Raw genomic sequence first — 26834 nt, 5'->3', positions numbered from 1 at the left:
TAATTTAACTGGGCAAGTCAGTTATGAACACAGTCTTATTTACAATGACGGCCTACACCGTCCAAACCAGGACTGACACTGGGGCCAATTGTTCGCCGCCCTGTGGGACTCCCAATCACGGCCGGTCGCGATACAGCCTAGAATCGAACCAGGGTCTGTAGTGACACTTTTAGCACTGAGATGCTGGGCCCTTATTAGACCGCTGCGCCACTCACGGATCCCGATGAGGCTGAGATGAAACCAAGGATAAACGCCAATCGTTAGCACAACAACAACAACAACAAACACAACACTTGCATGGCCTCAAACACAAGCACACAAACACATTCTCACAACCCTGTGTTCTAGCAGTTAGATCATCCAATGGAGAACATGAATGAGTGCCTCTGCCTGTTTCCCTCTTAATAAGTGGTAAATCTCTCTATTTAATACTGATTAGGTTTAAAGTTCTCTCTCCAGAATACCTCCATGAGTAGGTCATGGTAAATGGTCATGCAGTGTCTTCCAGTGTGAGTTTCAATATTCCTACGTGATAGATGGCTTTTAAAGGGGGTGGGTGGGGTGGGGGTGGGGGGGGTGAGAAACATACCTCCCACTCCACAGGGCTAGCGTTATAGGCACGTCATTATCATCTGGGACAAGTTACTGGCCTGGAGAGGAGGAGAGATATATTAGCGGTAATCATAGTACAAATGATTGCCGTTGTCTTGGAGACCCATCCCCTCAGGATGTCATTCTGATTCATCTGGATCATGATGTCATCATCATCGTTCCCTTGACTTCTGTTTTTTTTATCCAGATTAAGGTGTAACGTTTTCCTTCACCTTTATTCCTTTTTAAAGGTGATATGTAGTTTTATTTTGTTACGTCTGTTTAGGTTTTGTTAGTTATCAGAATCCTTGCTACAGTATCACCGTGATCAGCACTGCATCAACATGAAGGGGAAGGTGGTACCGCTGTAGGGGGCGGCGCCCACCGCTGTAGGGGGCGGCGCCCACCGCTGTAGGGGGCGGCGCCCACCGCTGTAGGGGGCGGCGCCCACCGGTGTAGGGGCCTCCCTTTTGACCTCAATTTCAACTCTCTTGTCCTTTCTTTCTCCAATTACGTGGCCTACAACTCAACCTTTTCAACGACACTGTGATTTACACAGAAGCACGTCCATTCACACTAGTGAAACAACACTCCACCTCCATCTCCACCTCCACCTCCAGCTCCACCTCCAGCTCCACCTCCAGCTCCACCTCCACCTCCAGCTCCACCTCCAGCTCCACCTCCACCTCCACCTCCATCTACACCTCCACCTCCACCTACATCTCCACCTCCACCTCCACCTCCAGCTCCAGCTCCATCTCCACCTCCACCTCCACCTCCATCTCCACCTCCACCTCCACCTACACCTCCACCTCCACCTCCACCTCCAGCCAGAGGCAGCATTTGGTTTCATTTGAAGAACCATAAACTACTGTACCAAATGTATGGAACCTTTTTATTTCATTTGCCAGAGTGATGAACCGTAATCATTCCCAGCACACAACTGTTAAGACTTGACTATGAGCGATATGTCAGCCATTCGGTTATATAATATATCGCTCTGTTTGTGATATTTTATGTTCCAAGAACTTTCCCTGGCAGCTTTGAGTCTAGCCATGTGGATCTTTTAAAAATAAAACATAACTTGACCAGAAACCTTTTTTTTTGTAAAATGCAGACAGTAAGACCTCACTCTTCCTTGGACCTGAACTGTGTGACCTGAATGCGTTTTTCTTTCCCCAAGGGGCGCCAGAAATCACTCTTCCTTGGATGCGTGTTTCAGGTGCTGTTCATGAAGTTACATTTTTACGGTTTAATTGTTGTCAATTATCCCCTCTTTTTGTGAATGAAGGTAGTCCAGGAACTGCCTGAAGATGTTGAAACCTCAGGGGAAATTAGCGACCCCTAAGCACCCCCCCCAAAACCATTCCTCTCATTTCTCCTGGTCTTTGTAGAACTGCGATGGGAGGAGGGCCTAGTGAAAGCGTTCAGTAGTAATTACTCAATGGAACTCATCTTTCCAGATTCTATATGAGTCAATTATTTTTCCATGCATTATATCAAGTACTACTGGCTAACTTCTTCATTTTTTTTACAGTATAGGGCTGTTGAAGCTAAGCAGACCATTGTTGAAATGCAGGTCTGCGTTTGTTTTGTTTTTTTTGTTAAATGGAATAAGGGGTAAAGGTCAGGAAAGGGGTTGTTTTTGAATTTGTCATTTGATTACATTTTTTCCCCCCCTCGCAATAGTGAATATTAATCACTTTTTCATTACGTCCAAATGTATAATGCATATTGTGTAGATGGTCAGCAGGCTGAACTGGCGTAGCTAGTGTTCTGTTTGACACTAGCGTCTCGTAAATGTGGAAAATCGACGTTGCCTGACCCTTATTCCTTAGCTCTGTGTCGTGCAGAAACCTTGCAGAGGGATGTTTTACAGTCTGGCCACGTACACAAACTTGAGCATGATGTTTTCTGGGGACATTTGTCTACTATTCCGTTTTGGTCATTTAGCAGGACACCCTTACCCAGAACGACTTAGTCTGTGAATTCAACATCTCTCTTCTGTTTTTTTAACGTTTTTATTCAACCTGAACTAACCTAACTTAGCAGGTGTAAAAAAAAAATGCCTGAGCTGAGTTTCTTTCTGGTCCTGACGAGAGAGAGAAAAATGATCAACTGTCGCAGGAAGTTCTCTGCAGCGCGGTTCAACTCATTCAGGAAATGTGAAGGAGAACTTAAGATGGGAGTGTTGAATTCTCAACGTCTAAATGTGAAAGTCGCGTTGCTCTTTTTCCATTTCCCCCTGAAAACCCAGACTTATCCAGTTGTTTCTGACCCTGCTGAGTGGAGCTGAGAACCCAGACTTATCCAGTTGTTTCTGACCCTGCTGAGCGTAGCTGAGAACCCAGACTTATCCAGTTGTTTCTGACCATGCTGAGCGTAACTGAGAACCCAGACTTATCCAGTTGTTTCTGACCCTGCTGAGTGGAGCTGAGAACCCAGACTTATCCAGTTGTTTCTGACCCTGCTGAGAACCCAGACTGGAGCTGAGAACCCAGACTTATCCAGTTGTTTCTGACCCTGCTGAGCGTAGCTGAGAACCCAGACTTAGCTGAGCTGAGCGTAGCTGAGAACCCAGACTTATCCAGTTGTTTCTGACCCTGCTGAGTTTCTGTAGCTGAGAACCCAGACTTATCCAGTTGTTTCTGACCCTGCTGAGTGGAGCTGAGAACCCAGACTTATCCAGTTGTTTCTGACCCTGCTGAGTGGAGCTGAGAACCCAGACTTATCCAGTTGTTTCTGACCCTTATCCAGTTGTTTCTGACCCTGCTGAGCGTAGCTGAGAACCCAGACTTATCCAGTTGTTTCTGACCCTGCTGGAGCTGAGAACCCAGACTTATCCAGTTGTTTCTGACCCTGCTGAGTGGAGCTGAGAACCCAGACTTATCCAGTTGTTTCTGACCCTGCTGAGTGGAGCTGAGAACCCAGACTTATCCAGTTGTTTCTGACCCTGCTGAGTGGAGCTGAGAACCCAGACTTATCCAGTTGTTTCTGACCCTGCTGAGTGTAGCTGAGAACCCAGACTTATCCAGTTGTTTCTGACCCTGCTGAGTGGAGCTGAGAACCCAGACTTATCCAGTTGTTTCTGACCCTGCTGAGTGTAGCTGAGAACCCAGACTTATCCAGTTGTTTCTGACCCTGCTGAGCGGAGCTGAGAACCGATATAATGATTATGATTTCCATCCACTTCCTCACTACCATACTGGCGGGTTGTGATTTGATCATGTATTTTTCTCCATTTTAGGACTCTAATGGTGTCCACACCAGCCCCCTGTGTTGAGGGCCTCAGGGTTAAGCCACACAGGAACGTCTGGGGTTTGTGTCGACCGCCCATACTGCACCCTCAACCTCTTTTTGGGGGATTTATTTGTCCAACCCACTTTTAAGACATGCTTTTAAAACGATATGGTTTACAGGTGATATGCATTTACTGCATAACACCTGTAACGCTTTTGGGCGTTTGGTCTCACCGGCTATTCGACTTGTGGGATTGGGTCAGTCGTGGCTACTGTAGTATAATACGAATAGAAACTGCATCCTCGTTGAACATGATTTGCGCGGCACTACCGACAGTGGTGTGTGGCATCCTTGCGTTTGATGGCACCAAGCACTTCTGTATTTGGTTGATCAGTGAGGTGCTTGTACAAACAAATAGGTTCGCTACTCCTGTGACAGTGGACAGGGCAGGTCATTACTCCTGTGACAGTGGACAGGGCAGGTCATTACTCCTGTGACAGTGGACAGGTCGCTACTCCTGTGACAGTGGACAGGTCTCTACTCCTGTGACAGTGGACAGGGCAGGTTGCTACTTCTGTGACAGTGGACAGGGCAGATCTCTACTCCTGTGACAGTGGACAGGGCAGGTCATTACTCCTGTGACAGTGGACAGGGCAGGTCATTACTCCTGTGACAGTGGACAGGGCAGGTCGCTACTCCTGTGACAGTGGACAGGTCGCTACTCCTGTGACAGTGGGCAGGGCAGGTCGCTACTCCTGTGACAGTGGACAGGGCAGGTCATTACTCCTGTGACAGTGGGCAGGTCGCTACTCCTGTGACAGTGGGCAGGTCTCTACTCCTGTGACAGTGGACAGGGCAGGTCATTACTCCTGTGACAGTGGGCAGGTCTCTACTCCTGTGACAGTGGGCAGGTCTCTACTCCTGTGACAGTGGACAGGGCAGGTTGCTACTTCTGTGACAGTGGACAGGGCAGGTCGCTACTCCTGTGACAGTGGGCAGATCTCTACTCCTGTGACAGTGGACAGGGCAGGTCGCTACTCCTGTGACAGTGGACAGGTCGCTACTCCTGTGACAGTGGACAGGGCAGGTCATTACTCCTGTGACAGTGGGCAGGTCATTACTCCTGTGACAGTGGACAGGGCACAGTGGACAGGTCGCTACTCCTGTGACAGTGGACAGTGACAGTGGGCTACTCCTGTGACAGTGGGGTCAGGGCAGGTCGCTACTCCTGTGACAGTGGACAGGGCAGGTCATTACTCCTGTGACAGTGGACAGGGCAGGTCATTACTCCTGTGACAGTGGGCAGGTCTCTACTCCTGTGACAGTGGGCAGGTCATTACTCCTGTGACAGTGGACAGGTCACTACTCCTGTGACAGTGGGCAGGTCATTACTCCTGTGACAGTGGGCAGGTCACTACTCCTGTGACAGTGGACAGGGCAGGTCATTACTCCTGTGACAGTGGGCAGGTCGCTACTCCTGTGACAGTGGGCAGGTCTCTACTCCTGTGACAGTGGGCAGGTCTCTACTCCTGTGACAGTGGGCAGGTCTCTACTCCTGTGACAGTGGGCAGGTCTCTACTCCTGTGACAGTGGGCAGGTCTCTACTCCTGTGACAGTGGGCAGGTCATTACTCCTGTGACAGTGGGCAGGTCTCTACTCCTGTGACAGTGGACAGGTCATTACTCCTGTGACAGTGGACAGGTCACTACTCCTGTGACAGTGGGCAGGTCACTACTCCTGTGACAGTGGACAGGGCAGGTCATTACTCCTGTGACAGTGGGCAGGTCACAGTGGACAGGGCAGGTCATACTCCTGTGACAGTGGACAGGTCCTGTGACAGTGGACAGGCAGGTCATTACGACAGTGGGCAGGTCGCTACTCCTGTGACAGTGGACATGGCAGGTCATTACAGTGGGCTGTGACAGTGGGCAGTTCACTACTCCTGTGACTACTCCTGTGACAGTGGGCAGGGCAGGTCGCTACTCCTGTGACAGTGGGCAGGTCTCTACTCCTGTGACAGTGGGCAGGTCATTACTCCTGTGACAGTGGGCAGGTCATTACTCCTGTGACAGTGGGCAGGTCATTACTCCTGTGACAGTGGGCAGGTCATTACTCCTGTGACAGTGGGCAGGTCATTACTCCTGTGACAGTGGACAGGTCATTACTCCTGTGACAGTGGACATGGCAGGTCATTACTCCTGTGACAATATTTGTAGATGTCAATACCTCCAAATTTCAATAATGTAGCCCCTTCACATGGCAGATTTGGGCATTGATAAGTGGCTGTACGATAACATGCTATAAATGACGTCAGAGCTCAGGCTCTGCACTTCACATCGCTGTAAATTGCCCCCATCCGTTCTGCTAATTGTGCGACTTGCAAATGTTTTTTTTGTCTGAGTGAGGGAAATGCTGTCAATTTTAAAATGTACGTAATTGATCAGATACTCTTATCCAGAGAGACTTACAAGAGCAATTAGTGTTAAGTGCCTTGCTGAAGGGCACATCGGCAGATTTCACCTAGTCGGTGGCTTGGGGATTCAAACCGCGACCTTTCGGTTACTGTCCCAACGTTCTTAACCACTAGGCTACCTGCTGTAAATTAAGAAGACTATGTCATTTGAAAGATGAGACGTTGAGGATTATAATAAATACCGCTTTGATGTCATACAAACAAACCAAACACCTGTGAGTCCAAATGTGCACTTCACATTTCCATCTCATAAAACTGATGGAATATATAGTTCAACGTTTATGATCACTATGTTAGTTATACAGTTACCAGATGACATGGTGTTATACCCTGGGTCGTTCTGAACAGAATGAGTCTGTTAGTTGTACAGTTACCAGATGACATGGTGTTATACCCTGGGTCGTTCTGAACAGAATGAGTCTGTTAGTTGTACAGTTACCAGATGACATGGTGTTATACCCTGGGTCGTTCTGAACAGAATGAGTCTGTTAGTTGTACAGTTACCAGATGACATGGTGTTATACCCTGGGTCGTTCTGAACAGAATGAGTCTGTTTGTTGTACAGTTACCAGATGACATGGTGTTATACCCTGGTTCGTTCTGAACAGAATGAGTCTGTTAGTTGTACAGTTACCAGATGACATGGTGTTATACCCTGGGTCGTTCTGAACAGAATGAGTCTGTTAGTTGTACAGTTACCAGATGACATGGTGTTATACCCTGGTTCGTTCTGAACAGAATGAGTCTGTTAGTTGTACAGTTACCAGATGACATGGTGTTATACCCTGGGTCGTTCTGAACAGAATGAGTCTGTTATTTTTTTTTTACAGTTATTTCAGATGACAGGTGGTGTTATAACCTCATTTGGTTCGTTCTGGCCAGAAAAGTCTGTTAGTGTACAGTTACCAGATGACATGGTGTTATACCCTGGCAAGTCAATAACACAGTGAAAAAATGGGCAGTCTATATACAATGTTGTACAAAAGTTACCAGATGACATGGTGTTATACACTGGAGTGATAAATGATCAGAATGGTCAGTCTGTTAGTTATACAGTTACCAGATGACATGGTGTTAAACCCAGTATAAAAACAGTACAGAATGAGGTAGGTGAAAATGGGTGAGCAGTTTACCAGATGACAGCTGGTGTTATCGGTTAGCTGCTCGGAACAGAATGATGTTTGTTAGGGGGAGATACAGTTACCAGATGACATGGTGTTATCACAGGGTCAGAGTACTGAACAGAATGAGTCTTTAGGGATGATCAGTTATACACCTGACTGGTGTTACAGATGGGTGTTGCCATCGTGACAGAATGAGATCTGTTAGCTTTACCAGATGGACATGGTGATGACCTACCCTGGGTCTGGCTGGATAGAATGAGTCTGTTAGACTAGAGCATACAGTCGCAGTGGTGGGTGGTATAAGGTCGTTCTGAACAGAATGAGTCTGTTAGTGACAAAACATGGTGTTATACCTGCATCCAGTTTGCTGAACAGTGTTGAGTCTTTTTAGATGACATGTACCAGATGACATGGTGTTATACCCTGGGTAAGCTTGGCAGCGTGAACAGAAGGAGTCTGTTTGAATGTAAGCTGACTCAGATTTGACATGGTGTTATGTGAGTCTGGGAGAGTTTGCGTCTAGCCAGAATGAGTCTGTTTGATGTCCACAGTTACCAGATGAACCATGGTGGTGATGCCCTGGGCATGCGGGTGCAGAACAGAATGAGTCTGTTTGTTGTACAGTTACCAGATGACATGCTGTATGGCATTGAAGCCGTTTGGAGTTTGATAGCACAGAATGAGTCTGTTTGTTGAATGGTGTACTGCGTAGAGGTGGATCAGGGAATGCCTGCAGCAAGAGCAACATCATGTTATACAGAGGTCGAGTCTGAACAGAATGAGTCTGTTTGTTGTACAGTTACCAGATGACATGGTGTTATACCCTGGGTTCTGAACAGAATGAGTCTGTTAGTTGTACAGTTACCAGATGACATGGTGTTATACCCTGGGTCGTTCTGAACAGAATGAGTCTGTTAGTTGTACAGTTACCAGATGACATGGTGTTATACCTTTTATCGGTCGTTATGAACAGAATGAGTCTGTTAGTTGTTGCACCAGATGACATGGTGGTATACCTGTTTGTCTTGGCTTCTGAACAGAATGAGTCTGGATGGATAGTTGTACCAGTTTGACATGGTGTTATACCCTGGGTTTCTGAAGAGGGGGATGACTCTGTTAGTTTCAATTATCTCAGATGACATGAAAGAGTTGAACCCTGGTAATAGGGGTTCTGAACAGAATGAGTCTGTTAGTTGTACCAGATGACATGGTGTTATACCCTGGTTTTGCAGCTCTGAACATAATGAGTCTGTTTGATGTACAGTTAACCTGATGACATGGTGTTATACCCTGTTGGCCGAGGTTGGAGTGAACAGAATGAGTCTGTTTGATGTACAGTTACCAGATGACATGGTGGAGACCGTTATACCCTCAGTGCAGTGGGCAGCTGGGAGAATGAGTCTGTTTGTTGTACAGTTACCAGAACTTTTTGACATGCAAACTTCTGCCTGGAAGTCTGTTATTTCCAGAATGAGTGTTTGTTGTACTGTTTGGTTCCTGACTTCCCTGAACAGTTGCATATCACGGGGGATAGAATTGCAGTCCGCCATGGATGTTTTTGTGCTGGTACAGTTACTGGATGAACATGGTGTTCTACCCTTGGTTCTGCATTTGAACAGAATCTAAAATCTGTTAGTTTTAAAGTTACCAGATGACATGGTGTTATACCCTTCCAGGATACCCGGGCCAGGTGAACAGAATGAGTCTGTTTTTGTACAGTTTGACAGTGATGAGGGGTGGTGTTATACCCTGGGCTCCGTTCTGAACAGAATGAGTCTGTTTGATCCTGGTTGAAGACCAGAGGACATGACTTCAGGATGGGTCGTCTATGAGAATGAGTCCCTTTGTTTACAGAGTTACCAGTGACCTGACTTTCCTTGATGATTTGAACAGATTGAGGGCATCTAGCTTAGATTGTAGACTGACATGGTGTTATACCCAGTTTAGGTCACCTCAGAACAGAAGCTGATCTGTTTGATGTACAGTTACCAGATGACATGGTGTTATACGGCCAGTGGGACTTGTTTCTGAACAGAATGAGTCTGTTAGTAGTTCAGTTACCAGATGACATGGTGTTATACTTTGGGGCTATCTCTGAACAGAATGAGTCTGTTAGTTGTACAGTTACCAGATGACATGGTGTTATACTCTGAATTTTGGTGGCCTTCTGAACAGAATGAGTCTGTTAGTTGTATCAGTTACCAGATGACAAAGGTGTTATAACAAACTTAGGGAGGAGGCTTCTGAACAGAAAAAGTCTGTTTGTTGTACAGTTACAACAGATGACACCTTGGGACATCAGGGCCTGGGTCACCCGTTCTGAACAGAATGAGTCTGAGGTTGTACAGTTACCAGATGACATGGTTTATACCCATGGGAATATATTCTGAAATGCAGAATGAGTCTGGTGGGGTTGTACAGTTACCAGATGACATGGTGTTATACCCTGGACATGCTGGTCTGTAATGGGTGAGTCTGTTGGGGGTGGGACAAAGGAGGTAACAGATGACAGGTGTTATACCCTGGGGCTCCATTGTGAACAAAATGAGTCGGTAACCTGAACAGTATACAAGGCATGACATTTGGTGTTATACCCGAGGCATACAGTAATCACAGGTGTTGAATGAAAGTCTGTTAAATACAGTTACCAGATGAGGTGTTATACCCTGGCTAATCAGCTGCACAACAAACAGCAGGTAAAATGGCGTTGACTAGGCAACTGGGCCGACAGATAAACAGCAGATGGGGTTATACCGTGTTATGGACAGAATGAGTCTGTTAGTTGTACAGTTACCAGATGACATGGTGTTATACCCGGGTCGTTCAGAAAACAGAATGACTAAATTAGTTGTACAGTTACCAGATGACATGGTGTTATACCCTGGGTCGTTCAGAACAGAATGAGTCTGTTTGATGTACAGTTACCAGATGACATGGTGTTATACCCTGGGTCGTTCTGAACAGAATGAGTCTGTTTGATGTACAGTTACCAGATGACATGGTGTTATACCCTGGGTCGTTCTGAACAGAATGAGTCTGTTTGATGTACAGTTACCAGATGACATGGTGTTATACCCTGGGTCGTTCTGAACAGAATGAGTCTGTTTGATGTACAGTTACCAGATGACATGGTGTTATACCCTGGGTCGTTCTGAACAGAATGAGTCTGTTTGATGAACAGTTACCAGATGACATGACTTCATACCCTGGGTCGTTCTGAACAGAATGAGTCTGTTTGATGTACAGTTACCAGATGACATGGTGTTATACCCTGGGTCGTTCAGAACAGAATGAGTCTGTTAGATGTACCAGATGACATGCTGTCATACCCTGGGTCGTTCTGAACAGAATGAGTCTGTTAGTTGTACAGTTACCAGATGACATGGTGTTATACCCTGGGTCGTTCTGAACAGAATGAGTCTGTTTGATGTACAGTTACCAGATGACATGGTGTTATACCCTGGGTCGTTCTGAACAGAATGAGTCTGTTTGTTGTACAGTTACCAGATGACATGACTTCATACCCTGGGTCGTTCTGAACAGAATGAGTCTGTTTGTTGTACAGTTACCAGATGACATGGTGTTATACCCTGGGTCGTTCTGAACAGAATGAGTCTGTTTGTTGTACAGTTACCAGATGACATGGTGTTATACCCTGGGTCGTTCTGAACAGAATGAGTCTGTTAGATGTACAGGTACCAGATGACATGACTTCATACCCTGGGTCGTTCTGAACAGAATGAGTCTGTTTGATGTACAGTTACCAGATGACATGGTGTTATACCCTGGGTCGTTCTGAACAGAATGAGTCTGTTAGATGTACAGTTACCAGATGACATGGTGTTATACCCTGGGTCGTTCTGAACAGAATGAGTCTGTTAGATGTATTGTGATAAATTCACTGTGGGACACGGCACCTGAATGATCTCATGAGCTCTTTCTATGCTCATCAAAATTACAATCTGTTTCTCTGAATTGTGAAATCCCAAATCTGTAAAATGGTATTTTAGAACTTAGCTGGTCATGTTGGCAATAGAAACGTTTAAAACGAGGCCCACCTGACCCCGATTGCGATTTATAATGGGCCGTTTTTGGATTGACAGTAATTGTGTGATGACGGGAATCCAGGGCTTCTGTTCAAAACAACTACAAGTGCGCTTGCTCTTGTTCCTCAACGGCAGAGCTTGGAGAGCTCAAATAAGCATTTTATTGTTGAAGAGTCTTCTTTGAGTCATAAAAACGCATTGAAATGACTTAGGAACTGTGCCCACTTTGGAGAGGCGTGTGTCCACTTGGAGACTCAGGTTAGTCCTCTCACTCAAACCCTTGTCATTTGTTTTGTCTTATTTATTATTAATTATTATTATTTGTTCCTACCACTAATTTTACTGAATGTATCCAGAGGTTTTTCAGTTTTTCGTTATTGACAAATGTGGCAAAAAGTACAATAAATGTAAAATGCACATAAAATCAACAGAGTAATGTTTAGATTCAGTCTTGTGTCAGGGTAACTGTTGTCGTAAACTTTGGTCATGATCGCCAAACTGTTCCCTACCATGCTTATGCATATGTATTTCACTCTTCTTATGTAAGAAACATTTAAATGTAGCCCTATCCATAATAGGCCAATTCCCACCAGCCAAAAGGATTAAAACCCTCTAACCAACTATAAGTTGTAGAAAGTCTTATGCAAATATTGAAAGCATTTAATGAGACAACTCAAAAGATGTGCAAAATGAAAATATTGTTCCATTTACATTGTGTAATTTATTGACGGTCCCTAACTATCCTGAGAGAGGCTATCCAAAGTCAAACCAACTTTGCCACGGTCACACACCAGCCAGGTTGAAGCTAATAGATGAAAGGAGTTGGCCAATACCAGCTAGCCTAGGTGACTTCAAGACAGAGTGAATGTAAAAACGTAAGTTCAGCTCCCACTTTAAGATTTAGATGCACTATTGTAAAGTGGCTGTTCCACTGGATGTCATAAGGTGAATGCACCAATTTGTAAGTCGCTCTGGATAAGAGCGTCTGCTAAATGACTTAAATGTAAATGTTAAGCTGCTCTGTCATTCTCACCGTGAAGGGGTTGTTTTTCCACGTTTTGATGGGTTTGTTAATTGCCGGTTGTCCATTTTTTACGCATGGATTTTGGCATGCCACATTCTGAGCAACTCTACTCCTCCCCAAGAGGGAAGGTTTCAGTGCTGTAGCTCAATGCAACCTTTGACCCCTGTCCCTGCTCAATACATCTCAATCTGCATTCCTCTTCTCATCGCATTCGTCTGAGCTGACGAGGTCGCCGACAGACACTTTGCACATTTTGACACTAATCAAAAATGTCTTGTACTCCACTTCGTTGGTAGGGCCCCTGTTTAAACCAATTAGTGGGGCTATGGCAACATGTGGGATATATTGTTGGGGCAAATGAACCGCAGCTGCTGAAGTGGTCTAATTATGTGTGTGTAGATGGGTGACGTCTCGTTTCTATACAAAATGTCTTCCAGAAAGGTGTGGAAAGATGATACCAACCACCTCGCCTCCCCTCCCTCTTACCCATGGGTCGTGGCCAAGTATCAGCCTGCTCCCCCAATCACCCTGAAAATACAACTGAACCATTCTTCTCTGTTCTCCTCCACTGACAGGCCCACTCTCTATACCTCCACTGACAGGCTCATTCTCCTCCACCACTCTCCATACCTCCACTGACAGGCCCATTCTCCTCCACTACTCCACTCTACTGACAGGCCCATTCTCCTCCACTTCTCTCCACCTCCACTGACAGGCCCATTCTCCTCCATACTCCACTACTCTCCCTCCACTGACAGGCCCATTCTCCACTTCTCTCCATACCTCCACTGACAGGCCCATTCTCCTCCACTACTCCACTACTCTCTATACCTCCATTGACAGGCCCATTCTCCTCCACTACTCTCTATACCTCCACTGACAGGCCCATTCTCCTCCACTACTCTCTATACCTCCACTGACAGGCCCATTCTCCTCCACTACTCTCTATACCTCCACTGACAGGCCCATTCTCCTCCACTACTCTCTATACCTCCACTGACAGGCCCATTCTCCTCCACTACTCCACTACTCTCTATACCTCTACTGACAGGCCCATTCTCCTCCACTACTCTCTATACCTCCACTGACAGGCCCATTCTCCTCCACTACTCTCTATACCTCCACTGACAGGCCCATTCTCCTCCACTACTCTCTATACCTCTACTGACAGGCCCATTCTCCTCCACTACTCTCCATACCTCCACTGACAGGCTCATTCTCCTCTGTTCTCCTCCACTGACAGGCCCATTCTCCTCCACTACTCTCTATACCTCCACTGACAGGCCCATTCTCCTCCACTACTCTTCCCCTGACAGGCCCATTCTCCTCCACTACTCTCTATACCTCCACTGACAGGCCCATTCTCCTCCACTACTCTCTATACCTCTACTGACAGGCCCATTCTCCTCCACTACTCTCTATACCTCCACTGACAGGCCCATTCTCCTCCACTACTCTCTATACCTCCACTGACAGGCCCATTCTCCTCCACTACTCTCTATACCTCTACTGACAGGCTCATTCTCCTCCACTACTCTCTATACCTCCACTGACAGGCCCATTCTCCTCTGTTCTCCTCCACTGACAGGCCCATTCTCCTCTGTTCTCCTCCACTACTCTCTATACCTCTACTGACAGGCCCATTCTCCTCTGTTCTCCTCCACTACTCTCTATACCTCCACTGACAGGCCCATTCTCCTCCACTACTCTCTATACCTCTACTGACAGGCCCATTCTCCTCTGTTCTCCTCCACTACTCTCTATACCTCTACTGACAGGCCCATTCTCCTCCACTACTCTCTATACCTCCACTGACAGGCTCATTCTCCTCCACTTCTCTCTATACCTCTACTGACAGGCCCATTCTCCTCTGTTCTCCTCCACTACTCTCTATACCTCCACTGACAGGCCCATTCTCCTCTGTTCTCCTCCACTACTCGCTATACCTCTACTGACAGGCCCATCCTCCTCTGTTCTCCTCCACTGACAGGCCCATCCTCCTCTGTTCTCCTCCACTGACAGGCCCATTCTCCTCTGTTCTCCTCCACTGACAGGCCCATTCTCCTCTGTTCTCCTCCACTACTCTCTATACCTCCACTGACAGGCCCATTCTCCTCTGTTCTCCTCCACTTCTCTATACCTCCACTGACAGGCTCATTCTCCTCTGTTCTCCTCCACTCTCCTCCACTGATAGGCCCATTCTCCTCTGTTCTCCTCCACTACTCTCTATACCTCCACTGATAGGCCCATTCTCCTCTGTTCTCCTCCACTGATAGGCCCATTCTCCTCTGTTCTCCTCCACTGACAGGCCCATTCTCCTCTGTTCTCCTCCACTGATAGGCCCATTCTCCTCTGTTCTCCTCCACTGATAGGCCCATTCTCCTCTGTTCTCCTCCACTGACAGGCCCATTCTCCTCTGTTCTCCTCCACTACTCTCTATACCTCCACTGACAGGCCCATTCTCCTCTGTTCTCCTCCATACCTCCACTGACAGGCCCACAGTTTGGCTCGAAAAACAAACAATGTTCTTATTTGCCTTGTTGTTGTTGTCCCCTCTTCCATAAAGAGGTGGGAAGATGATGCCCAACCCCCTTGCAATTGAGGGGCAACCAAGAAAGACTCGCCGGCTTCGCTGCCCACTATGTATACACGTGTCTTCTGGGTGAAAGTAGCTGGTTAGGATACAGAGTCGAGTGGTAGGAAAAGTCTGACACCCATTCAATAAAAAGGTCAGCAGATGTTTTTCTAGGTTGCGTTTCATGCGTGCCATGTTTTTCCCCTCTGCACAGAATAAGGGCAGGAAATGGGGAACAGTCCTTGCCGCTTCTCTGCTAGTTTTGACTGTTTGACACATTGCAGAGCATGGTGTGTTTTGACACATTGCAGAGCACGGTGTGTTTTGACACATTGCAGAGCACGGTGTGTTTTGACACATTGCAGAGCACGGTGTGTTTTGACACATTGCAGAGCACGGTGTGTTTTGACACATTGCAGAGCACGGTGTGTTTTGACACATTGCAGAGCACGGTGTGTTTTGACACATTGCAGAGCACGGTGTGTTTTGACACATTGCAGAGCACGGTGTGTTTTGACACATTGCAGAGCACGGTGTGTTTTGACACATTGCAGAGCACGGTGTGTTTTGACACATTGCAGAGCACGGTGTGTTTTGACACATTGCAGAGCACGGTGTGTTTTGACACATTGCAGAGCACGGTGTGTTTTGACACATTGCAGAGCACGGTGTGTTTTGACACATTGCAGAGCACGGTGTGTTTTGACACATTGAGAGCACGGTATTTTGACACATTGAAGAGCATAATTTTGACACATTGCAAATGTGTTTTGACCTTGCAGAAATGTGTTTTGAACATTAAGAAGTATAATGTGTTTTGACACATTGCAGAGCACGGTGTGTTTTGACATGCCATTGCAGAGCACGGTGTGTTTTGACAGTTGCAGAGCACGTGTGAATGGTTTGACACAACCTACAGTATTCTGTTGTTTTAATGATTAGAACTAGTGTGTTTTGACAATTGCAGAGCACGGGGTGTTTTGAACATTGCAGAGCACGGTGTGTTTTGACACATTGCAGAGCACGGTGTGTTTTGAACATTGCAGAGGTGTTTTGACACATTGCAGAGCACGGTGTGTTTTGACACATTGCAGAGCACGGTGTGTTTTGACACATTGCAGAGCACGGTGTGTTTTGACACATTGCAGAGCACGGTGTGTTTTGACACATTGCAGAGCACGGTGTGTTTTGACACATTGAGAGCAGGGTGTTTTGACACATTGCAGAGCACTAGCGTTTGAGAACAGCAGAGGGGGCGTTTTGAGCAGAGCACGGTGCGTTTTGACAGAGAACAGAGCAGGGTGGTTTTGAACTATTGCAGAGAACAGAATTTGGGCAGAGAACGGTGCGTTTTGACACATTGCAGAGAACAGAACATTGGGAGCACGGTGCGTTTTACACATTGCAGAGCAGTGTTTGAGACATTGAACAGAACGGTGGTTTTGACACATTGCAGAGCACGGTGTGTTTTGAGAGAACAGAAGGGGTGTGAACATTGCAGAAACGGTGTGTTTTGACACATTGCAGAGAACACGGTGTGTTTTGAACAGTCACGTGCAGAGGGTGTATAGACATGCCGACTTTGTCCATACGTCAGACTGGTGACAGTGTCCAGTATATGTGGAATGCATTCGGCAAGGCAACCTACTAGTATTCTGTTGTGATTTAATGATTAGAACTAGTGTGTGTGAGAACAGAAGGGGGGGTAGAACTAGTGTGTGAGAGAACAGAAGGGGGGGTAGAACTAGTGTGTGAGAGAACAGAAGGGGGGGTAGAACTAGTGTGTGAGAGAACAGAAGGGGGAGGGGTAGAACTAGTGTGTGAGAGAACAGAAAGGGGGGTAGAACTAGTGTGTGAGAGAACAGAAAGGGGGGTAGAACTAGTGTGTGAGATAACAGAAAGGGGGGGTAGAACTAGTGTCTGAGAGAACAGAAAGGGGGTAGAACTAGTGTGTGAGAGAACAGAATGGGGGGGTAGAACTAGTGTGTGAGAGAACAGAAGAGGGGAAGGGGAGGGGGCAGAACTAGTGTGTGAGAGAACAGAATGGGGGAGGGGGGGGTAGAACTAGTGTGTGAGAGAACAGAAAGGGGAAGGGGGGTAGAACTAGTGTGTGAGAGAACAGAAAGGGGGGTAGAACTAGTGAGTGAGATAACAGAAAGGGGGGTAGAACTAGTGTGTGAGAGAACAGAATGGAGGGGGGGGTAGAACTAGTGTCTGAGAGAACAGAATGGGGGGTAGAACTAGTGTGTGAGAGAACAGAATGGGGGGGGTAGAACTAGTGTGTGAGAGAACAGAATGGGGGGTAGAACTAGTGTGTGAGAGAACAGAAAGGGGGGTTAGAACTAGTGTGTGAGAGAACAGAAGGGGGGTAGAACTAGTGTGTGAGAGAACAGAAAGGGGGTAGAACTAGTGTGTGAGAGAACAGAAAGGGGGGGGGGGGAACTAGTGTGTGAGAGAACAGAAGGGGGGGGTAGAACTAGTGTGTGAGAGAACAGAAAGGGGGGTAGAACTAGTGTGTGAGAGAACAGAAAGGGGGGTAGAACTAGTGTGTGAGAGAACAGAAGAGGGGAAGGGGAAGAACTAGTGTGTGAGAGAACAGAAGGGGGAAGGGGGGTAGAACTAGTGTGTGAGAGAACAGAAAGGGGGGTGTAGAACTAGTGTGTGAGAGAACAGAAAGGGGGGTAGAACTAGTGTGTGAGAGAACAGAAAGGGGGGTAGAACTAGTGTGTGAGAGAACAGAAGGGGGGGGTAGAACTAGTGTGTGAGAGAACAGAAAGGGGGTAGAACTAGTGTGTGAGAGAACAGAAAGGGGGGTGGTAGAACTAGTGTGAGAGAACAGAAGGGGGGTAGAACTAGTGTGTGAGAGAACAGAAAGGGGGGGGGTAGAACTAGTGTGTGAGAGAACAGAAAGGGGGGTGGTAGAACTAGTGTGTGAGAGAACAGAAGGGGGGGGGGGTAGAACTAGTGTGTGAGAGAACAGAAGGGGGAAGGGGGGTAGAACTAGTGTGTGAGAGAACAGAAAGGGGGGTAGAACTAGTGTGTGAGAGAACAGAAAGGGGGGGGGGTAGAACTAGTGTGTGAGAGAACAGAAAGGGGGAAGGGGGGTAGAACTAGTGTGTGAGAGAACAGAAAGGGGGGTAGAACTAGTGTGTGAGAGAACAGAAAGGGGGGTAGAACTAGTGTGTGAGAGAACAGAAAGGGGGGAAGGGGGGCAGAACTAGTGTGAGAGAACAGAAGGGGGAAGGGGGAGGGTAGAACTAGTGTGTTAGAGAACAGAAATGGGGGGGTAGAACTAGTGTGTGAGAGAACAGAAAGGGGGGTAGAACTAGTGTGTGAGAGAACAGAAGGGGGGTGGTAGAACTAGTGTGTGAGAGAACAGAAAGGGGGGTAGAACTAGTGTGTGAGAGAACAGAAAGGGGGTAGAACTAGTGTGTGAGAGAACAGAAAGGGGGGTAGAACTAGTGTGTGAGAGAACAGAAGGGGGGGTGGTAGAACTAGTGTGTGAGAGAACAGAAAGGGGGGGGGGGTAGAACTAGTGTGTGAGAGAACAGAAAGGGGGGTAGAACTAGTGTGTGAGAGAACAGAAAGGGGGGTAGAACTAGTGTGTGAGAGAACAGAAAGGGGGTGGTAGAACTAGTGTGTGAGAGAACAGAAAGGGGGGTAGAACTAGTGTGTGAGAGAACAGAAAGGGGGGGGGGTAGAACTAGTGTGTGAGAGAACAGAAAGGGGGGTAGAACTAGTGTGTGAGAGAACAGAAAGGGGGGTAGAACTAGTGTGTGAGAGAACAGAAAGGGGGGGGTAGAACTAGTGTGTGAGAGAACAGAAGGGGGGTAGAACTAGTGTGTGAGAGAACAGAAAGGGGGGTAGAACTAGTGTGTGAGAGAACAGAAAGGGGGTGGTAGAACTAGTGTGTGAGAGAACAGAAGGGGGAAGGGGGGTAGAACTAGTGTGTGAGAGAACAGAAAGGGGGGGGGGTAGAACTAGTGTGTGAGAGAACAGAAAGGGGGGGTAGAACTAGTGTGTGAGAGAACAGAAGGGGGGGGGGGTAGAACTAGTGTGTGAGAGAACAGAAGGGGGGGGGGGTAGAACTAGTGTGTGAGAGAACAGAAAGGGGGGTAGAACTAGTGTGTGAGAGAACAGAAAGGGGGGTAGAACTAGTGTGTGAGAGAACAGAAAGGGGGGGGGGGGCAGAACTAGTGTGTGAGAGAACAGAAGGGGGGAGGGGGGGGGTAGAACTAGTGTGTGAGAGAACAGAAAGGGGGGTAGAACTAGTGTGTGAGAGAACAGAAAGGGGGGTAGAACTAGTGTGTGAGAGAACAGAAGGGGGGTGGTAGAACTAGTGTGTGAGAAACAGAAAGGGGGGGGGGTAGAACTAGTGTGTGAGAGAACAGAAAGGGGGGTAGAACTAGTGTGTGAGAGAACAGAAAGGGGGGTAGAACTAGTGTGTGAGAGAACAGAAAGGGGGGTGGTAGAACTAGTGTGTGAGAGAACAGAAAGGGGGGGGGAGTGGTAGAACTAGTGTGTGAGAGAACAGAAAGGGGGGGTAGAACTAGTGTGTGAGAGAACAGAAGGGGGGTGGTGGGAGAACTAGTGTGTGAGAGAACAGAAAGGGGGGGGGGAGAACAAGGGTGTGAGAGAACAGAAAGGGGGGGGGAACTAGTGTGTGAGAGAACAGAAAGGGGGGTAGAACTAGTGTGTGAGAGAACAGAAAGGGGGGTAGAACTAGTGTGTGAGAGAACAGAAAGGGGGGTAGAACTAGTGTGTGAGAGAACAGAAAGGGGGGTAGAACTAGTGTGTGAGAGAACAGAAAGGGGGGTGGTAGAACTAGTGTGTGAGAGAACAGAAAGGGGGGATAGAACTAGTGTGTGAGAGAACAGAAAGGGGGGGGGGAACTAGTGTGTGAGAGAACAGAAAGGGGGGGGGTAGAACTAGTGTGTGAGAGAACAGAAGGGGGAAGGGGGTAGAACTAGTGTGTGAGAGAACAGAAGGGGGGGGGGTAGAACTAGTGTGTGAGAGAACAGAAAGGGGGGTAGAACTAGTGTGTGAGAGAACAGAAAGGGGGGTAGAACTAGTGTGTGAGAGAACAGAAAGGGGGAAGGGGGGGGCAGAACTAGTGTGTGAGAGAACAGAAGGGGGGTGGTAGAACTAGTGTGTGAGAGAACAGAAAGGGGGGTAGAACTAGTGTGTGAGAGAACAGAAAGGGGGGTAGAACTAGTGTGAGAGAACAGAAAGGGGGATAGGGGTAGAACTAGTGTGTGAGAGAACAGAAAGGGGGGATAGGGGGTGGAGTATTTTGCAGCATTTGGTGAGTGTAAAATCCTAGGCCTCCAGCCTGTAAAACAATAGATGGCTGTACAGGAGGATTATGAGACAACACATGCCCAACAACAAAGACTAAGACAGCCTGAACTCCCAACACAACAGTAAAACTCAGCATTGTGCTAAGAATCTCTAGTCTTAATTTCCTACCGCGTTGTATATACGATCAAACAGACATCTGTTATGCTGTAGATTCTCACACACACACAGGCAGCATTAAGATCTGGGTTCTGTATCACTGTCTCTTTTATAAAACGGTTACATCTTAAGACCTTTGTGCAAACTGTATATGTTTCCAAGATGCATGACTACCGTAGCGGAGGGAAAAAACAGACAAGTCTGGAACAAAGAGCCTATATGAACTAAAGGTTAACAACAGACACGTCTGGAACAAAGATCCTATATGAACTAAAGGTTAACAGACAGACACATCTGAACAAAGGGGTATGAACTAAAGGTTAACAACAGAACAAAGAGCCTATATGAACTAAAGGTGTCTGGAACAAAGAGAACAACAACAGACACGTCTGGAACAAAGAGCCTATATGAACTAAAGGTTAACAACAGACATGTCTGGAACAAAGAGCCTATATGAACTAAAGGTTAACAACAGACACGTCTGGAACAAAGAGGTATATGAACTAAAGGTTAACAACAGACACGTTGGAGTGTAAAAACAACAGACACGTCTGGAACAAAGATCCTATATGAACTAAAGGTTAACAACCAGCCTGGAAAAAAGAGCAATATGAACTAAAGGTTAACAACAGACATGCCTGGAACAAGGAGCAAAACTAAAGGTTAACAACAGACACGTCTGGAACAAAGAGCCTATATGAACTAAAGGTTAACAACAGACATTGGAACAAAGAGCCTATATGAACTAAAGGTTAACAACAGACACGTCTGGAACAAAGATCCTATATGAACTAAAGGTTAACAACAGACATCTGGAACAAAGAGCCTTATGAACTAAAGGATTAACAACAGACACACTGGAACAAAGAGCCTTAAGAACTAAAGGTTAACAACAGATCACTGTCTGGAACAAAGAGCCTATATGAACTAAAGGTTAACGGTTAACAACTTAAGACACTTCTGGAACAAAGCCTATATGAACTAAAGTTTAACAAGAGACACGTCTGGAACAAAGAGCCTATATGAACTAAAGGTTAAAAACAGACAAGTCTGGAACAAAGAGCCTATATGAACTAAAGGTTAACAACAGACACGTCTGGAACAAAGATCCTATATGAACTAAAGGTTAACAACAGACATGTCTGGAACAAAGAGCCTATATGAACTAAAGGTTAACAACAGACAACTGGAACAAGAGCCTATATGAACTAAAGGTTAACAACAGACACGTCTGGAACAAAGAGCCTATATGAACTAAAGGTTAACAACAGACACGTCTGGAACAAAGAGCCTATATGAACTAAAGGTTAACAACAGACGTCTGGAACAAAGAGCCTATATGAACTAAAGGTTAACAACAGACACGTCTGGAACAAAGAGTCCTATATGAACTAAAGGTTAACAACAGACACGTCTGGAACAAAGAGCCTATATGAACTAAAGGTTAACAACAGACACGTCTGGAACAAAGAGCCTATATGAACTAAAGGTTAACAACAGACACGTCTGGAACAAAGAGCCTATATGAACTAAAGGTTAACAACAGACACGTCTGGAACAAAGAGCCTATATGAACTAAAGGTTAACAACAGACACGTCTGGAACAAAGAGCCTATATGAACTAAAGGTTAACAACAGACACGTCTGGAACAAAGAGCCTATATGAACTAAAGGTTAACAACAGACACGTCTGGAACAAAGAGCCTATATGAACTAAAGGTTAACAACAGACACGTCTGGAACAAAGAGCCTATATGAACTAAAGGTTAACAACAGACACGTCTGGAACAAAGAGCCTATATGAACTAAAGGTTAACAACAGACACGTCTGGAACAAAGAGCCTATATGAACTAAAGGTTAACAACAGACACGTCTGGAACAAGGAGCCTATATGAACTAAAGGTTAACAAGACACGTCTGGAACAAAGAGCCTATATGAACTAAAGGAACAACAGAAGAACAATGTTATGAACTTTAACAGATTTGTTGGAACAAAAAATGAACTAAAGGTTAACAGTCTGGAACAAGACTAAATGAACTAAAGGTTAACAACAGACACATCTGGAACAAAGAGCCTCACTAACAGGTTAACAACAGACACGTCTGGAACAAGTACTATATGAACTAAAGGTTAACAACAGTCTGGAACAAAGAGCCTATATGAACTAAAGGTTAACAGACACGTCTGGAACAAAGAGCCTACATGAACTAAAGGTTAACAACAGACACAACAAAGAGCCTATATGAACTAAAGGTTAACAACAGACACGTCTGGAACAAAGAGCCTATATGAACTAAAGGTTAATACTGGAACAAAGAGCCTATGTGAACTAAACTAACAGTCTGAACAAAGACTAAAGAACTAAAGTTAACTAACACAACAAAGAGCCTATGTGAACTAAAGGTTAACTAACAGTCTGAACAAAGACTAAACTAATGGTTAACAACAGACACTGGAACAAAGATCCTATGTGATTTCAACAACAGTCTGAACAAGACTAACTAAAGGTTAACAACAGACACAACAAAGAGCCTATGTGAACTTTCACTAACAGTTAACTGAACAGATTAAATAATACTGGAACCCAGAAGAAAATGTTGTTTTGATTTGTTAGCCTGGCTAACAGTCTGACAAGACTGAGCACAGCTTTCAGTCTGGTTCAACCAGGCTAAGTTTAGGAGGCAAGTTGAATGGAAAACCAAGCAGCCGTACAACATAAGACTATAGTGAAATAATGTGGTTTGAGCTGCACTAAGAGGACTGACTCACTCCAGTACTCAACACAGCTCCTTAATATGGTTGGGTGCTATGCAGATGTTCATACCGTCATACCGTTTCTGTACCATACCGGGGTATACGGTATTACTGAATGTGGACAGAAGGGGGCGCTATTTCATAATTGAGTTACTTTGTATTATAAAATATATATCCTTTATTGTAGCAGTTGTTAATTGTACTATGTGGATGGTATCAATTCACCCAGTCATTACAAAGATACCGGTGTCCTTCCTAGCTCAGTTGCTGGAGAGGAAGGAAATCGCTCAGGGATTTCACCATGAGGCCAATGGTGACTTCTTAAAAACGGTGACAGAATTTAATAGCTGTGATTGGTGCAAACTGAGGATGGATCAACAACATTGTAGTTTACTCTACAATTACTAACCTAATTTACCGAGTGAAGAGAAGGAACCCTGTACAGAATAAAAAATACTCAAAAACATGCATCCTGTTTGCAGGAAGGCACTCTAAAGTAAAACTGCAACAAAAAAAAATGTCAAAGAAATTCACCTTGTTCTGAATACAAAGTGTTATGTTTGGGGCAAATCCAACACATCATTTCACTGAGTACCACTCGTCATATTTTCAACGATGGTGTTGGCTGGAGATGAATTCACCTTTCAGCAGGACGATATCCTAAACCACAAGGGCAAATATACACTGGAGTTGCTTACCAAGACGACATTGAATGTCCCTAAGTGGCCTAGTTACAGTTTTGACTTAAATCGGCTTGGAAAATCTGTGGCAATACTTGAAAATGTCTGTCATTGCAATGATCAACAACCAATTTGACAGAGCTTGAAGAACTTTAAATATTGTACAATCCAGGTATGCAAAGCTCTTAGAGACTTACCCAGAAAGACTCACAGCTCTTAGAGACTTACCCAGAAAGACTCACAGCTCTTAGAGACTTACCCAGAAAGACTCACACCTCTCAGAGACTTACCCAGAAAGACTCACAGCTCTTAGAGACTTACCCAGAAAGACTCACAGCTCTTAGAGACTTACCCAGAAAGACTCACAGCTCTTAGTGACTTACCCAGAAAGACTCACAGCTGTAATCGCTGCCAAAGGTGATTCAAACATGTTTGAAAACTTATCTAACCAAGACACTGTACGTCTGTCACATAATTCATATTAATGAAGTTGTGCACAGGATACCACTAACTCCTCCCCTTCCTCTGGTCCCTCCCCTCTCCCCCTGCAGGCATCTACCTATTGGACATGATCTACATCGACTCGGCCTATCCGGCATCGGATAGCATCATCGAGACAGAGCAGAGGACCAATCAGATGAACAATTTGCTGAGGGTGATCTCAGACCTGCAGATGTCCTGTAAATATGGTAAGAGTACAACATTTCCCTCGTTTTTACGGACAAGTCAGCTTCACCACACAAAAATAAATTGGTGTGCTCAACTCAAGTGTAGATTAAGTCTTCGGCTGCCAGGTTAAGTAATACATGGTGAAAAGATGGAAAGCTATATGGTATGTTAGATCAGTTATTCTATGCATGTTAGCAGCAGCAGAGGTAAACCAACAGACTTGTTTCAGTGACAGAAGGCTGTATAAACTCACCAAAAAAAGAAACATCCTCTCACTGTCACTGTTTATTTTCAAACTTAACAGCGTAGCCTAGTGGTTAGAGTGTTGGACTAGTAACCGGAAGGTTGCGTTCACAAGGTACAAATCTGTGTTCTGCCCCTGAACAGGCAGTTAACCCACTGTTCCCAGGCCGTCATTGAAAATAACTTAACTGACTTGCCTCGTTAAATAACGGTAAAATGCAAAAAAAAAAAATGTAAATATTTGTATGAACATAACAAGATTCAACAACTGAGACATAAGCTGAACATGTTCCACAGACATGTGACTAACAGAAATGGAATAATGTGTCCCTGAACAAAGGGGGGGTCAAAATCAAAACAGTCAGTATCTGGTGTGGCCACCAGCTGCATTAAGTAGTGCAGTGCATCTCCTCCTCATGGACTACACCAGATTTGCCAGTTCTTGCTGTGAGATGTTACCCCACTCTTCCTTCAAGGCACCTGCAAGTTCCCGGACATTGCTGCGGGGAATGGCCCTAGCCCTCACCCTCCGATCCAACAGGTCCCAGACGTGCTCAATGGGATTGACATCCAGGCTCTTCGCTGGCCATGGCAGAACACTGACATTCCTGTCTTGCAGGAAATCACACACAGAACGAGCAGTATGGTTGGTGGCATTGTCATGCTGGAGGGTCATGTCAGGATGAGCCTGCAGGAAGGGTACCACATGAGGGAGGATGATGTCTTCCCTGTAACGCACAGTGTTGAGATTGCCTGCAATGACAACAAGCTCAGTCTGATGATGCTGTGACACACCACCCCAGATCATGATGGACCCTCCACCTCCAAATCGATCCCGCTCCAGAGTACAGGTCTCGGTGTAACTCTCATTCCTTCGATGATAAATGCGAATCCGACCATCACCCCTGGTGAGACTAAACCGCGACTCGTCAGTGAAGAGCACTTTTTGCCAGTCCTGTCTGGTCCAGCGACGGTGGTTTGTGCCCATAGGCGACGTTGTTGCCGGGGAAGTCTGGTGACTTCAACAGGCCTACAAGCCCACAGTCCAGCCTCTCTCAGCCTATTGTGGACAGTCTGAGCACTAATGGAGGGATTGTGCGTTCCTGGTGTGACTGGGGAAGTTGTTGTTGCCATCCTGTACTTGTCCCGCAGGTGTGATGTTCGGATGTACCGATCCTGTGCAGGTGTTGTTACACGTAGTCTGCCACTGTGAGGATGATCAGCTGTCCGTCCTGTCTACCTGTAGTGTTGTCTTAGGCGTCTCACAGTACGGCTGTCGTGTCTTTGGCATCATTAAAAGTGAAGACTTATTTTATCAAATAAATTCTCTGTAATTATTATTACGTGATTAAACTAATCATGTAAATTTAAATAACTAGGAAGTCGGTGCACCAAGGATAATCTTCAGATTACAAAGTTATCATTTTCCTAATATAACTTTCAGATATTTTAATATCTGATCAATTAGTCTTCTTATTAATGAATTATCCTTTACCTCACGTCAGTCTCATTCCAAATGTCGTAAATTGTTGGTTATCTGCACGAACCCAGCCTTTACTAGGAATCATCCATACAGCGTAATAATTTATTTACTAACTAACTAAATAATCACAGAAATGCTCAAACAGTAGATCTGTTACTAACAAATTATAGGTAAGATTCCCTAGTGGGCTGAGCCGATATGACGGCTTGGTGGACAAAGGGAAGTGGGAAGTTGATAATTATATTCATTGAAATGCTAATCCTTTGCACATGAACACTCACTCATTGGGAAATAATTGCAATCAATATATATTTACGCCCAGGTGTCGTTGTGATCGCTGTTGAAATCGTCAGTCCGTCTGCTGGAGAGTCAGTTCATCATCGTCTCTCTCTCTCTTTGTTTTCCTGAAGATCAAACTATTTTGTGGTTAGTTTGGACACTTCAGAGTACCATTCAGAAATAGTTTCATAGAA

At 45.8% G+C, this 26834-nt stretch overlaps 1 protein-coding gene across 6 annotated transcripts in view; it reads left to right on the top strand.

Annotated features, from left to right (window-relative positions):
* LOC118388042 (ras-specific guanine nucleotide-releasing factor RalGPS1) overlaps nt 1-26834 on the top strand; it is a 319864-nt gene that overhangs the window by 236320 nt on the left and 56710 nt on the right. For all 6 annotated transcript variants that reach the window (XM_052525026.1, XM_052525027.1, XM_052525028.1 and 3 more), the window contains one exon: nt 24518-24655. In XM_052525026.1, coding sequence (XP_052380986.1) covers nt 24518-24655 — 138 coding nt within the window. The remainder of the gene's footprint in view (nt 1-24517; nt 24656-26834) is intronic.

Source organism: Oncorhynchus keta, chromosome 9 (genome assembly GCF_023373465.1).
Source record: "Oncorhynchus keta strain PuntledgeMale-10-30-2019 chromosome 9, Oket_V2, whole genome shotgun sequence".
In the NCBI taxonomy this organism is placed as follows: Eukaryota; Metazoa; Chordata; class Actinopteri; order Salmoniformes; family Salmonidae; genus Oncorhynchus; species Oncorhynchus keta.
The sequence above is the reverse complement of the archived record's forward strand: the minus strand, read 5'-3'. Positions and strand labels throughout refer to the sequence as shown.